Source organism: Belonocnema kinseyi, chromosome 3 (genome assembly GCF_010883055.1).
Source record: "Belonocnema kinseyi isolate 2016_QV_RU_SX_M_011 chromosome 3, B_treatae_v1, whole genome shotgun sequence".
NCBI classification, from domain to species: Eukaryota; Metazoa; Arthropoda; class Insecta; order Hymenoptera; family Cynipidae; genus Belonocnema; species Belonocnema kinseyi.
The window spans coordinates 88,559,249-88,574,407 of NC_046659.1; the positions used below are offsets into that span (position 1 = coordinate 88,559,249).

At 31.8% G+C, this 15,159-nt stretch overlaps 1 protein-coding gene across 1 annotated transcript; it reads left to right on the forward strand.

Annotated features, from left to right (window-relative positions):
• The first annotated feature begins 539 nt into the window (after positions 1-539).
• Positions 540-3,113, forward strand: LOC117169921 (transient receptor potential channel pyrexia-like). The gene has a single exon (XM_033356431.1). It carries the CDS (start codon positions 540-542, stop codon positions 3,111-3,113), a length of 2,574 nt encoding a protein of 857 aa, XP_033212322.1.
• The last annotated feature ends 12,046 nt before the right edge of the window (positions 3,114-15,159 follow it).

Here is a 15,159-nt window from a genome sequence, read left to right on the forward strand (position 1 = left end):
TTATAATTTAATTGTGAAGGGCATGCGCACAAATGTGCAATAAATACATTATCAATCGAGCGAACCCATTAGTGCGCTTTAATTCTTTTTCATACAACTTTCATACAGTAGGATGTGTATTGGATAAGATATTATTAAAAAAGATAAAGGTTAAACCTTTTTTTACTGGACAAGAACTGAGGGTAAGAACCAATCACAGAAAACTGAACAGTCTTCTGATAACGAATAAGAAGTTTTCTGTTAAACGAAAAATTTTTAATTTAGAATTTTATACTCAAATTTGCATACTTATGTATGCTATTAATTTTGTATTTCTTAAAGGTATAGAGCTTTTTAATTTTCCACATGACTGACACTGTATTTTCGACCATTGATTGTAATGAAAATAAACTCTTTCTATTTGATTTGCTAATTTACAATAAGAATGTGAAGAATTAATTTAATTATGTGTGATTAAGTTCAAAAATCTAAAAAAAAATATTTTTCTTTAAAAGGATCGTCTTCAGCAGATTCATAACATTTTTCAAAAGCCATCGCCTATGTGTACGGTCTCCTCAACTCCTAATGATAGCAAAGAAGGAAATAGAAAAAAAAGGAATCTAGTCTTTAACAGATTAAGGAAAGTTTTCAAAACTAGAAAACTAAAACAAAAAATTCGTTCGGCAACATTAAGTATTGCAGAAATAACTCATTCTGGACAAGGAGAAATAGACATTGGATCACCACCACCTGTAGACGAGTCCTTTTTCTTCGAAAATCTTGAATCTTTAAGAGGTGCGGAAATTGATGGACATAACATACTGGAGGGAATATGGCACACAGTGAGTGTTGCAGAAATGAAAATACTTACAGAAATGGAGAATGGTAACGTACCAGAAAGAGATGGTATTCTTTTTCCAGATTTTGACGATAGATTTAGAAGTATTGCGTTCACCTGGGCTTGTATTCGTGGAATACCAAACGTTTTAGCCGGACTAGAAGCCTCTGGAGCAGATATCAATAATGTCCTATTTCAAAATGCGTCTGCTGGCATGTTTGCAGCTTATTCTAAAGAAAGTGCTTGTCTAAAATTCCTTATTGAGAAGGGCGCAAACTTGAATTACGTCAGTCCTCTTTATGGTCACTGTGCTTTGCACTCAGCTGCAGTTGGCTGCAGTCTTGAAAATGCCAAAATTCTTTTAGACATTGGTGGTGACTTGAATAACGTATCAAATAACCCACACATGATCCCACTTTTGCACTACGCGATTAAAATAAAATCAGAAGAAGTCGCAGAATTATTCATCGGGCGAGGGGCCAGCCCCACATACAAAAACGTCAGTGGAGAAACTCCCCTTCATGTGGCTTGTGGTGTCCAATCTCTAAAATGTTGTGAACTCTTATTACAGAAACCGGAAGTTGATATAAATGCTCTGGATGAGATGAATAGGACTCCTTTGCATTATGCCACAATGGCTGCTGATTCAAATATCAAAATAATAAAACTATTATTGAAACGTGGTGCGCTAGTTAACCCAATAGATAAAAACGGATTTTCCCCTCTTCATCTTGCAGCCTTAGGAGAACAATCAGAGTGTGTTGAAATGCTTATTATGAATGGTGCTGATGTCAGTGCAACGACAAGCAAAGGAGTTTCAGCTTTGAATATCATTTTACGAAAAATACCAGAATCCCTTGAAGCGTTTAAAAAGAAAATGGATTCTTCTATACTAATGAAACGCCCAGGTTGTCAAAACAGGGAATTTGAAATAAGATTCGATTTCACTACTCTTCTTCCAGGTGACGACAGACCCGAAACTACTTTTATCAACTCCTTCGTAAACGAGAATCTGACAGATCTTTTACCTCATCCTCTAGTCAGGGCATTTATCTACCTAAAGTGGGAAAGGATAAAAAAGTTTTACCTTCTCAATATTTTTTTGTATACACTCATGTTAATCTTCATGAGTACTTATGCATTAACTGCTTTAACTTATGAGTGTTACAATTTCCATCAGGAAAATAGTGCCAGCAATAATGATGATAATGTTATTTGTTATTACTTTGACAAACGATTTGTTGAATTTGATTGGTACGTTTGGTTGGTTTTCGTTTGTTTGATGATACCGAGAAAAATTCTTAGTTTCATGATTTGTGAGAACTATAAGGAGTACCTTTGGAATATGGACAACATTCTGGACACTATAGTTATTGTGAGTGTATTCACTACGTCTTTTATTTATACAGGAAAAACTTATGATTGGCAGAAACATACAGGTGCTTTTTCTGTTCTTTTTGCTTGGACTAACTTGATGTTTATGATTGGTCAACTGCCAGGATTTGGGACTTATGTTGCGATGTTTACTCATATTCAATTTGAATTTGCAAAACTTTTGTTTGCTTATTCAGGACTACTTATTGGATTTGCTTTGAGCTTCTTTGTGATTTTCGATGGAGAACCGTCTTTTGCAAATCTATTAACCGGATTGATCAAAATTCTAACAATGATGACTGGAGAACTTGACTTTGAGGGACTTACAAAATATCCAGAATGGACTGAAAGTGGTTACATGCTTGTTAATCGCCCATCATCTGTTTTCTCGCAAATTCTTTTCATCCTTTTTGTCATTTTTATTGTTGTCATTTTAATGAACTTGCTGGTTGGTATAGCTGTGCACGACATAAAAGGTTTACGAGATCATGCAGTTCTTAACAGAATAATTCGAACGACGAAATTGATTGTCTCCACGGAAATGGCAGAGCGAAAAATAAGACTTTCCTCATTTCTTAAAAGATTAATATCCAATAAAATAGATTCTCAAATTCGAAAACATATTCTTCTAGTGAGACCATTAAATCCACTCGAAAAGAGGCTTCCAAGAGAAATTCTTAAAGAAGCTTACAAAATTGCTCAAAAACATAGTTCAATTCTGGACGATGAATATACAGATTGTAACGATCCTGTTCCTAACATCCCAAAAAATAAAGAAGAGGATATAGATACTACTTTAGAAACTGCAGTTGAGAAACTTACTTCGCAGTTTAAAATTAAAGCTGTCCAAATTTTCGATGTCAAACGCCAGTTACGCGAAACTAAAAGAGCGTTGGAACAGATCCTGTTAAAAGTATCGTAGAAGAAGCCTTTTTCGTGATTGTTTCAGTTTTTTAAGGTAAAGCAGTTAAAGAAAATTATTAATGAATATTAGAATGCCTTGAATTCTATAATGATATTACAGATGTTAGGTAGTTATAGATATGTTTTTAGTTTCGGACTTTGGTGTTGCAAGCGAATGGTTGTAAAATAAAGTAATCTTTATTTTTTTAAAAACGTCAATGCGTTTAACCATGAGGCATGGCCTCATGGAGACTTTAAGAGGTGTAGGAGTACATGGAAATACAATTGTTATTGTTAACCCTAATATTAATTTCTTTAGACAGGAATTGTTTTCATTGAACACTTGCCACAAGTGACGTTCATAATATTAAAAAGCCGGTTTTAAAAACATTTCTTTAAGAAATGAAGATTGTAATAAACATGAAGACAATATAAAATTTTCATTTCCTAAAGGAATATTTTGAAAAACAGCTATTTAATATTAGAAACGTCACTTGTAGTATGTTGTTATTAAAAAAAAATTATAGTTTTAAGAAACATATTCAGGTTAATATTAACAATTTTATTGCTACCTACTCCTACACTTATTACAGTCTTAATGAGACCATGAATAATGGTTGACGTTTTTAAAAAGTAAGGACTTTTTTATTTTACAACATATCCGCTTGCAAGACCGAAGGCCAAAAATTTTAAAAACATCTTTATATATTATTAGTTCTAAAATACGAACAAAAAACATTAGTTAGTTATTGTCTATTTGAAAATGGTTTTTAGGACAGGAAAAAAATAAAAATATATCATATAATTTCTGATATGTTGATTTTCAAATCCAGGTTATCTTCACATTATTCACATTATTCACTGGAATCAAAAGTGGTATTGATGACGAAGCGACTGCACAATTTAGTGGCATAACTGGACAATCAGACACGATTCGCTACGGTATGTCATACAATCTCCGAAGTTTTGTGGATAGTAAAATGATCGAAAAAATCAAAATTAGTAAGTATTGAATCTCTTTGACTAAATAAATATTTGGGTATTTTATGGGCATTTCATGTTATAATAAATATATTAATATTTGGCTAACAATTTTCAGCCAGACTTTTAACGCGAGAATGTCGAACAGGGGAAATAAAGAAGCCTGTTCCTGAAGGTTCCAGAAGGAAGTTAATTTGGAAAGCAGTGTGCACCAATGTGCCGTTTACGGGTATTGATATGAAGTGTGCCGTTCGAGGGTTAAATACAAAAAATTATTATTTTCTTACCTGAATATGACTTATAGATTTATATATCTGACCTAGAAAAGAAATAAGAGACTAAAATATTTGAAGCTTGTGACTAAAGTTTAAAAGTGTATTACAAAAATCTATATCATCTTACAAAGCTTATCAGTTAAACATAGTTTTTGAATTTTATTTAGTCTGTTTGTGCGATTCCTTCAGAAAGAGCATTTCAACGTCGAGAAAAAACTTTCTCTAATAAACCATAGGGGATCGTTCATCTTTCACTCTCCGTGCACGGATAAAATGGATAGTCAAACTTGAAGTGACAAAATTTAGATGGTCAGTTTGATCTTCTAGATAGTACCAAGTTCCATCTAACATTTTTTTTTCATGGTCAGGCAGACCATAATTTTATTAATCATTATTATATTACATCTTTATTCGTTGATAAAGAAACAAGACTTGTCAGATTTGTAATACGCATTTATATTATTTTCTGAAGTTTCCGGTGTTACAAATGTTTCAATTGAGTGCAGTGATGACATTTCCTTAGCCTCTAGCGCTCCAAGTAATATTTTGTGAAAGTTTTGGTGCATATGCAATCATGTCTAAGGAATCTTACTCTTTAAAAATAATGAAGATGCTTTCAGACATGTGGGATTTTAGATCAATTTTAATGTTTTGAGGTTTTATTTATTAATCTCAATTTCCTGCTCTTGTCTCTCTGACTCTCAATATTTACGAATGACAGTAATTCAGCATGAGAATATTTTTTTACAAGCCAGTCAAAAATTAATCACTGCTCCCACAAGTTACAATGGCATTGGTCCATCAAAAAATTATTGTTGTTATCAAGGTAAATATTGTGAAAAATATTTTCAATTAAGTGTATCGCACAAAATTCTAATCCAAAAATTCCATTTATTCATATTACTCCACAAATATTAGAACTAGGTATTTTTTTGCTATGCAAATATATTCTTTTTCTAAATGCAAGTACAGGTGTGGAACAAAAACTTGTAAGTTTTAATAATTTATTCATAAAATGGGAAATTGGAATTCTAACATCAAAATTCGATCTTTTTATTGACATAAGTATCATTACAAAACGAAAATATTAAAATTATAATAATTGCTGCATATAATAAGGAATTTATATCATGAAATTAAATTCTTATCATCAACTGCAAAGTTAAAAATTGCTCACTGGATGTTTTATTTTACAAGGAATTCCATTATCAAATTTTTGCTTCTTTGTTTCACATCCACTGAAATTATTTAATAGCAATTTCTACATTTCTTCGGTATCTTGCAACTGCTGACAGTTTTATCTCACTACTAAAATTATACTTGAAGTTTTCAAATAAATTTGGAAAACGCTGTAAGCAATTGTGACTTAAATGTCAGACTGCCCTGAGGGATAGCAAAAAATTATTGAGGATTTCAATGAAAAATGGCAATTTCCTGATTGCTGGGGGAGATGGGCGGAAAGCACGTTATCATGAGGGTAATGTCACTAAACTTTGTGCTTTGTTAAACTATTTTGTATGAAAATAATATGATATATGATGAAGGCAATTTATTAAATGCTAACTTTTTACATTTAAGACGGAAATAGAAGAAGTGGCAATAGATGATTATCAAAAACTGATTTTTTTCAGACATATGTCCGTGATAGTATTTTCTAACTATTTCCGATTTTTGAAAAACCTTCGCGTGAACCCATATAGTAGACAGTGCACAAAGTTTGATTTGCGAGATTGACCATCTCACACGTATATGTGGTATCAATGAATGATATCAATTAATGTTTCAGCAAACAATAAATATATAATTATTTAGCTATTCCCTACATTGAAAGTCTATATATAGATTGAAATGATTTTTTCATTTAGAAAATAGGTCACGTGTTAAGTGATGAATCACGTTTGATATATCACATATGTCAAAAAAGTATTTGCGTCAGATAAATTTTACTTTGTGTCGGATAAATTTTATCTTTTGTCAGATAAATTTTATCCTTCGTCAGATAAATTTGATCTTTCGTCAGATACACGTACCGCAGCGTTTTTATTTATTTACTGTGACTTATTTATGTATGATAACATAAAAGGATTTAAAACAAAAACTTTTGTTTACAGAATTAATTGAAAAAGTACTTAAATGCAGTCATCTTTATTGAAAAATTCGTAAATATGTGTGATTTTAAAATTCATAAATATGTACGATGTTAAAATGTGTTAATAATTGTACCTGCTGTTTGCCTTAACCGTACTACTGACTCTTAATCTAAATATTACAACAGGGAAAATTTTTGGTCATTTAACCTTAACGAATAAAGCTATCAAATCAAAACAGTCAGAATTCACAGCAGACCGTAGCCTAACCTCATTAGCCTGAGTTTCGTTAAATTTCATTGAAACCATATCATGACATTGATAGATAATTATGAGAACCTCTGAATCACGTGACACCCACGTGAAACAAACTGAAATCAGTGTTTTACCGCCTTTAATTTTTAACAATTTTTCGTGTTGAATGACTCAACAGAAAATAATATAATAACGCACCTTCGGTTCGGATTAAAATTATGCTTTGAAAAATTATTTTGTATAGAATCTCGAAACAACCCTATTGTAATAAATACTTCTCTCATTAGATATTTAGGCACTTTTATTAAAAAGAAAGTTTTTCGTACCTTATAAAAATAATTGTTTATATAAATCATTTCTAACAAGAATTGTGGGCTGTAGTGGATTATGAGCAGTAAATTCCCGATTCCTCCCACTGTGCGTCGGGTTCGGGCTTTAAAGATTTGTACACACCTCTATTTTTATTATATATTTCACTTGTTTTTTAGTTCGCTGTGTAGTGTTACGGAATTGTCCGCAAAAGTAACCGACCGGTCAAGTACAGCTATAGATCTAGTATTATGTAAACTTATGTAATACTAGCCAAGGAAGAATTAGAAATGAGATTATCATACAAAAATGCTGTAATAGCAGACAGTACGCTCTCTTAAAGGTGAAAAATATAAAACTTTCTTGGTAATGGCTGACATTTAGAACTCTTCAGTTATAATTCTGGTGACCTTGAATTCCACTGCTGATGTTTTCTCTTCTGTTTTTTAGATTAAATATTATGATTATGCTGAAACATTGCATTTTAAATGCATATAGTGGAGACCGCCCTACAATATGTAGCGAACCTATAGAAGAAAACATTAATTTATAATACCAATATATATTTCAATTTAATTAATATTTAGGACACTGCATGTGTTATTAACTTGAAATTAGCATGAATAATTTTAAGTATAGTTGGGCTTTTAATTATTGATTATCTAATGTAGGCTCATTACCTACTGTAGGGTGGTATCCCCTAATTAATTTTTATGAAACCTTACATTAGGATAGACATGCGGGAAAACAAATGTACTTGTTTCTACTTTGAAGAATTTTAATACTATTATTGACAGTATTATTCAAGGGAGAAAATATAATTTTCCATAAGAAAAGGCCTTCTTATCTGCCCAAATCGAGATTTTGGGGTTAAAAACCACCCCCGAAAATTAGGGCATTAATACCCATTTAATTGTTTCACATTTAACTGTAGCATGTCTCACAATTAAACTAATTGGAAAAATTTCCTCACAGTGAGGGATATACGTTTCTTGAGATGATAAAATAAATTTTCGTGTTTTTGAATATCCACGAAAAATTATTTTATTAGGAGGTTTATTATATTATTATATATTTTCACGAAATATTTTTCGTGAAAATGCAAAAACACGTAAACTTAATTTAATTATTTCGAGAAACTTATATTTTTTCTATATTTGTTGGCAGAGATTTATTCCTGTTACCTGTTACTCCTAAATCTCAAAAATCGGTTAAAAGATTCTAAAATCTATTCCAAGTTTCTCACCTAAAATATAAAACATGAGCATTGTATATTTTGGTGTTGAATATTTAAAAAATAAAAGTTTCATCCCCCTAGCTGCCGGGGATGGCAGTCGTTCGGTTAGAAAATGCTTTTTAAGGGTGCTGTTTAAATTCGACTTTTAATGTTTTTTGATAGGTACGGCACTGACTCAATATATATTTTTTCCGAAGGATTTGAGAACGAAAGAAAGAAAACTTGTCAAATGTCCGGGGTTTTTCGAGATCCTCAGATCAATAAAATATTAAAAAATCAAACTTTTTGTTAAGGAAATCATTATTTTTACGACAAATATTAATTTTGCGAAAGAGAGAAATTAGCGGGAAGCAGACGACAATATTTGAACGGTTAGAATCGTTTGCAAATTTATTTTTTTACTCATAATACTGACATCATAGAAGAATTCTCGACAGATAAGATGTTTTCAAAGGGCCGCGAATATTTTATTGGTCTGAGGATTTCGCAAGACCCTAGATATTCGACAGGTTTTCGTTCTTTCGTTCTCAAATCCTTTGAAAAAAATATATATTGAGACAAGATAGATAAGACAAGAATTTAAAAAAAAACTATCTGATACAAGTTCGGATATGTTGATATATAATGTTAGCTTATCATCCCATAAATATTATGTAAAAACATGATATTATTCTTGAGGCGATTATACAATTAGGTGGCATAACTGAACAATTGTCTGTGCTCGTTCTTTAGGTCTGCACTATAGTTTTGCCCAGACCTTTTTAAATTAACGGTTAAATCAGTAGCAACTGTAACTTAGTGATCTTGAATTCTCTTTTGTTAAAGCTTCATCGCTTTTGACGAATGCATTCTCATCACGTGCGTCACACTTCGCAGTCGGTTAAAGTTTGTCCAAAACAAAAAATGTCTGTTATATGTTGAAATCTATTACTAAATATATATTTAATAGAAGATATATAATTTAATTTAATTTAAATTTGCTTTTTTTAATAGCATTTTTCACGAATCAAGCGAAAGCTATGCTTTTTACTCGAATTTCACACAGTTTCGGCGGATGATAAAATTTTTAATATTTTATAACATTTTTCACGATTAAAAAAAATTATGCGCCTCATCAATAAATTATTTATAGAAAAATTGAAGTCCTTTCTCAGCAGAACAATTCTGATGTGCCTCATTTTTTCGTATGTAGCATTGCATACTTTTGCTAAAATAATTTAATTTTCGATTTTTAAGAATATTTTTCGTAATTACAATAAAAAATGATGTCGCAAAGATGATTTCGATTTTTAAATTGATCTATTCGAAGGGCTGCAGTATAGAAATCGATTACCAACATTTTTACCGAAAACGGGGTTTTGTAGCAAAGAACTTTAAAAATCACATACACGTTGTGACAAAAGGATTTGTTCCAAATTTTATTTTTAATATAGTAAAAAAATGTTGGCAAATTAAAACTAGATAACTCAATATCTACACTACTGTCTCCCATCTTCATTTTCTCGTCACAGTAAACAAATTTATACCATCAATGAAAATAACAATAAAATAACATTAATGTTAAAAAATGTTTTTGTAGCATATCCGCAAATGACTGAGGTATAGCTTACAGTCTAATAAGAAATATCTAACTATTCCTAATTTAAGATACAAGCCTAATGGTTTTAAAACTATTTGCCACTTTTTTCAGCACCAAAGTACCAATCCAATTTTAACCTAAGATCTTAAATCTTTATTTTCTACAAAACAATATTTTATTCTATTTTTTATTAATTTTATTGAACTATTTTACTTAATTATCTTGCCTTGACATTAGAAATGACCTTTTTTGAAATCACTACCATTTATTATGTAACAGTGCAATACGGCGATTCTATATCTTTATTTACTCTAAATCCGTAGACGTTTGTTTTACCTTTAAATGTTGATTCCGATTTTACAAAATGATTTTTCCACAAAAATCCCCATGTTGTTGGGGAGTTATTTCTGTACTGCCACCCCTCATTAATTTCTCCATATTTAAATATATTTACTGCTTATTAACATATTTACCTTTCTTGTAAGGTATGATATATGTTAAATTGTGATAAAGATCATTAAGGACCATATCAACTTACACTTATTTGTTTACCAATATTTGTTCTATGTTTATGTAATGTAACTTATTATATGAAACGGTCTTAGTGACGAATACTAATGACTTTAATGAGATTTCAAAGCAATTTTCTTATAAGACAGTAATGTTGAAAAGTCAGCCTATACATTAGTCGTACAAAAAACCCCGTTTAGAATTTTAAAGACAGTCATTCATTCTTTTGTCCTAGGTTCTCGAATCAGAATACATGCATCATGACAGTGATCCCGTAACTTCATTAATAATAGTCTAAAGTGTTATAAATTTCAAAAATGTAAGCCAAACAGGAAAGAAGATTGGAATATTTTGAGTAAAAATTTTAAAATACATAAAATAAGAGTTACCAGTACGGGCAAGAGCAAAATGCAATAATCTATTTCAAAAATCTTTTTTCTGAAATCTGATCGTTTTGGCGTGAGAGACGACAAGCAAATTTTTACCTTGGTAAGATACACTAAACGTTTTTTTTTTCTCTAAAATTAAAGTGACTTTAACATTACCGAGAAATTTAATACATATACACGGTGATTTTTTTTTAACTTGAAACTTTTGATTCATAACATTTTTTCATAGAATGCCTATTTTTCAACATATTTGAAAGTTTTAAGTTAAAAAATCACCCTGTATATACAGGGGCACCTTCCACCGTTTCCCAGAATAATGGAGAGATTTAATTTTTTCAAAATAATTGTTTTCAATATGAAGTAGTAGAGTGCCAAGAATGAAATTCAAGAGATATTTAGTAAAGTGTGCGTTTGTTTATTTTTGTCATAGAATGATCTATCCAAATATCAAATCATTCCCACACAATGATGTAGACTTTAGTAGTATGTAGTATGCACAGGGTGATTTTTTTAACTTGAAACTTTCAAATATCTCGAAAAATAGGCACCGTATGGAAAAAATTATGAATCAAAAGTTTCAAGTTAAAAAATCATCCTGTATATGTAGAATTATGAGCTGCCAATCCTCAGTATTGAAAATTTGTCGAAGCAGGTGCTGAGCGTATACACAAAAGGGTTTCGCAACCTATTAAGACATTTATTGAGTCTCAATAGAATCATAAAAAAATTTATACATTTTTCGAGAAGGGGTCATCCATAAATTACGTGACGCGGCTAGGGGAGGGGTTAAGTTTATGGTCCCAGGCTGAAAAATTATATATAGTTTATATATAATGTGAAGTATTGTATATAATATTCATTTTTTTATGCAAAGAATGTATAAAAAAATGAGGTTGTCGATGCTTTTACCTTTAATTTTAAAGGTCTGTGCACAAACGTGGGGGAAGTATACAGACCGAGAGTGCAGCGCGAGGTAAATACTACTAAGAGCGCGTAGTGCCAGATACAGTATATTGTGCACCAAGAGCGAAAATAGGCGCAAACGACCGTTTTCACTCGAGATCCACATACTATTTTTTCTGACAGCGGAGTGACAGCGAGTTTTCACTTTTTCAAATATATAGTACAAAGCAGAAATGGTAACTTTGAAATGAATTATTACAGTATCATTATGAACTGGAAAAATTTGGCAACTTGGATTCTATGAGTACAAAAGAGGGTTAATAGAAAACAAGGGGGTCAAGGGCCCCCTTTTACTTGCGTGGAATCGCTTGGATTCGCACCGCCCCAACGCAGCGAAAACAAGCGTTTTGGCTCCGCTCTCGGGCAAAATATTGGAATTAAAGTATGAAAGATAGACGGATGGACACCCGACCGCAACTATGAGGTTTTCTGCCCGGGGTTGTAAAACACTAAAAACGATTGCATGAAAGTCTACATCATTGTGATTTGATATTTGGATACATCATTCTATAACAAAAATAAAGAAACGCGTACTTTACTCAATTTCTCTTAAATTTCATTCTTGGCACTCTACTACTTTATATTGAAAACAATTATTTTGAAAAAAATCAATCTCTCCATTATTCTGTGAAACGATGGAAGGTGCAAAAAATGCTCGAATAAAAGTTTATATACAGGGTGGACACGCTGGGGCTTACATGTATGGCGCACTTGATTGCTACCCGAATGGCACAACAGCAGAAAAAAAACCATTGTACAGAGGCATTTTCATATTTCGCGCCTTTAAATTTGCATCAGGATCGGCCATTCGGTCATGTCCGTGCATCTACGGATCAAGTTTATCATAATTTCCATGGTTGCGTTCGAAACTTCAAATGGATAAAAGTGTCAAAAAATATAGGTTATGTTATGTAGTAATTACAAATAATAAAAGTGTTTAAATAATAATGAAGTGAGACTTGTGGACTGAGAAGTAAACATCAATTTTCTTCTGTGCCAGTAACATTATGGAATGTCTGCTGAGTGACAAATATTATAAATTGGTAATAATATTGTGCGCTTTTAGTGGGCGAAGAGTGAATTGTGTTCAACGCTTATTTGCGCCACAAAAAGGTATGTTATGAATAGACAGTATTTTTTTCGAATAAAGTGAATAAAATATTACATGCAAAAATTTGTAATTGACATTACCTACAATTATTTACAGCGATTTCGGTAAAAAGCTGAATCCGGCCATAACCTCGAAATAATGACAGATCGGCCTGGCATGTTTATTATACTTTCAATTGATTATTCTTTGCCAAAGAAATGCTTCGTGGTTTTGTATCTTTATCACTGAAAGTGTCAGGAGTAATAATTTAAACAATAAGTACTTAATAATAATAATTTAACAATCATTACTTATTAATAACTTTAAAAAGTAACACATTATTTCTGAAATTCAAAACTGATTTCCATTGTTTTTTTTTCACAGATCGATCATAGATAAATTCACATCAGGAAATGCAGATGGATTTGTTGCATTTCAGCTGGTTCATTTCAATGAATATTATTGGAAACCCGTTATTTCTATACCTCATCCCAAGACGGGGGATTGATCAGCCTAAAATTAATTCTGAGTCATTCTGATGATATAGGTGTATCAAAAATATAACTCGAGGAAATTTAACTTGCCTCAATTTTAATTTATCAATTATTCAAATTTTTTTGTATTTTAGAAAATGTTTTCCCTAGACCCCATTAAAATATTTGGTTTTATCAGCCACTAAAATGAATTAGAGACTCGTTGGTGATAGAACTGTTTAAAAAATGTATCTAGACAAGATAATTTAGTCCAGAATTGTTATTACATTTTGTTTAGAAATTATTCTATTTTTGAAATCGATATCTCTGGATCTGATTTCCAAACTGGCATTTTATCAGTAATAAATTTTGTCAGTAGTAAACACATAAAAAAACACAAAACATTTCTTTGGTAAAGAATAATCAATCGAAAGTATCATAAATATGTCGGCCGATCTGTCATTATTCCGAGGTTATGGTCGGATTCACCTTTTTACCTAAATCTCTGTGAGTAATTGTAGGTAATGTCAATTAAAAATTTTGCATGCAATATTTAATTAACTTTATTCAAAACAAATCCTGTCTATTCATAACATAAATTTTTTATGCCGCCAATACGCGTTAAATACAATTAACTCTTCGCCCACTAAAAGCGCACAATATTATTACCAATTTATAGTACTTGTCACTCAGCAGCTATTCCATAATGTTATTGGCACAAAAGAAAATTGACGTTTACTTCTTAGTCCACAAGTCTCACTTCATTATTATTTAAACACTTTTATCATTTGTAATTACTACATAACATAACCTATATTTTTTGACACTTGTATCCATTTGAAGTTTCAAACGCAACCCTGGAAACTATGGTAAACTTGATCCGAAGATGCATGGACATGTCCGAATGGCCGACCCGAATGCAACTTTGAAGGCGCGAAATATGAAAATGCCCCTGTACAATGGCTTCTTTCCTGCTGTTGTGCAATTCGGATAGCCATCAAGTGCACCATGTATGTAAGCCCCAGCGTGTCCACCCCGTATATAGAAAAGTTTTTAAAGAAACTTCTTTTACTCTTTTGTGAAGTGGGAAGATGGTCCTGGGTGCTAAATCGTAGGCTTTGAAACCGCCCGGTCGGCTTGGGACTAAACACTAGCCTAATAAGCCTAGCAAGCCTAGTTCATCTCCGGAGAGTCGTGAGACCGGTACCTCTGGAGAAGGGTTTCTTCTCTAAGTACTTAAAGCTGCTGCTCTTGGTGGTTTATAACCCACCTTAAACTGTAGGTCCCGCTCCCACCACCAAGTAAATTTTTGGAGGGTATGTAAAGGAATAGGGAAGAAGATGCAAGACAAATGTTGAACCCCCTAGGGGACAAATTAGAAGCTTACATTCCTACTCTTTTGTGATATTTTGCATTGCTTGAGAGAGAAAATAAAAAGTGTATTGAAAAAAAATTTCGGCCGTGAAAAGTGTTTGTCCAGCATATAAGTGAAAAAACATAAAAAAGATAGGGTATCCCTAAAAATATTCTTCTCATGTTTTCGAAATTCGATGAAAAAAAATTTAACAAGGAGATCCTAACAGTTTTCTAGGCGTTTAGCTATTTTTGTTAGCGGAAAATTTTGTTTTTCAAGTTTTTTTTAATAATTGAGGAGATGGGTTCTGCCTTTATTTTCATGATACAATTGTGGGCGTTTTGCGGTGGGACTAAATGCATAGTCCTCTTTCCTGGCTATGGAATATCCTGTTTATCGAAAAGGCTCATCAGAAAACACTATTATTAGGATAAATTTAAAAACCGTCTATTGCCTCATATGATATTGACCTTGAAACAGATATATTTACGCATATTACCAATTTAAATATTTTTTCTTGATTTTTTTCTCTGGTGAAGACTAATTTAAGGCAATTTTAAGTA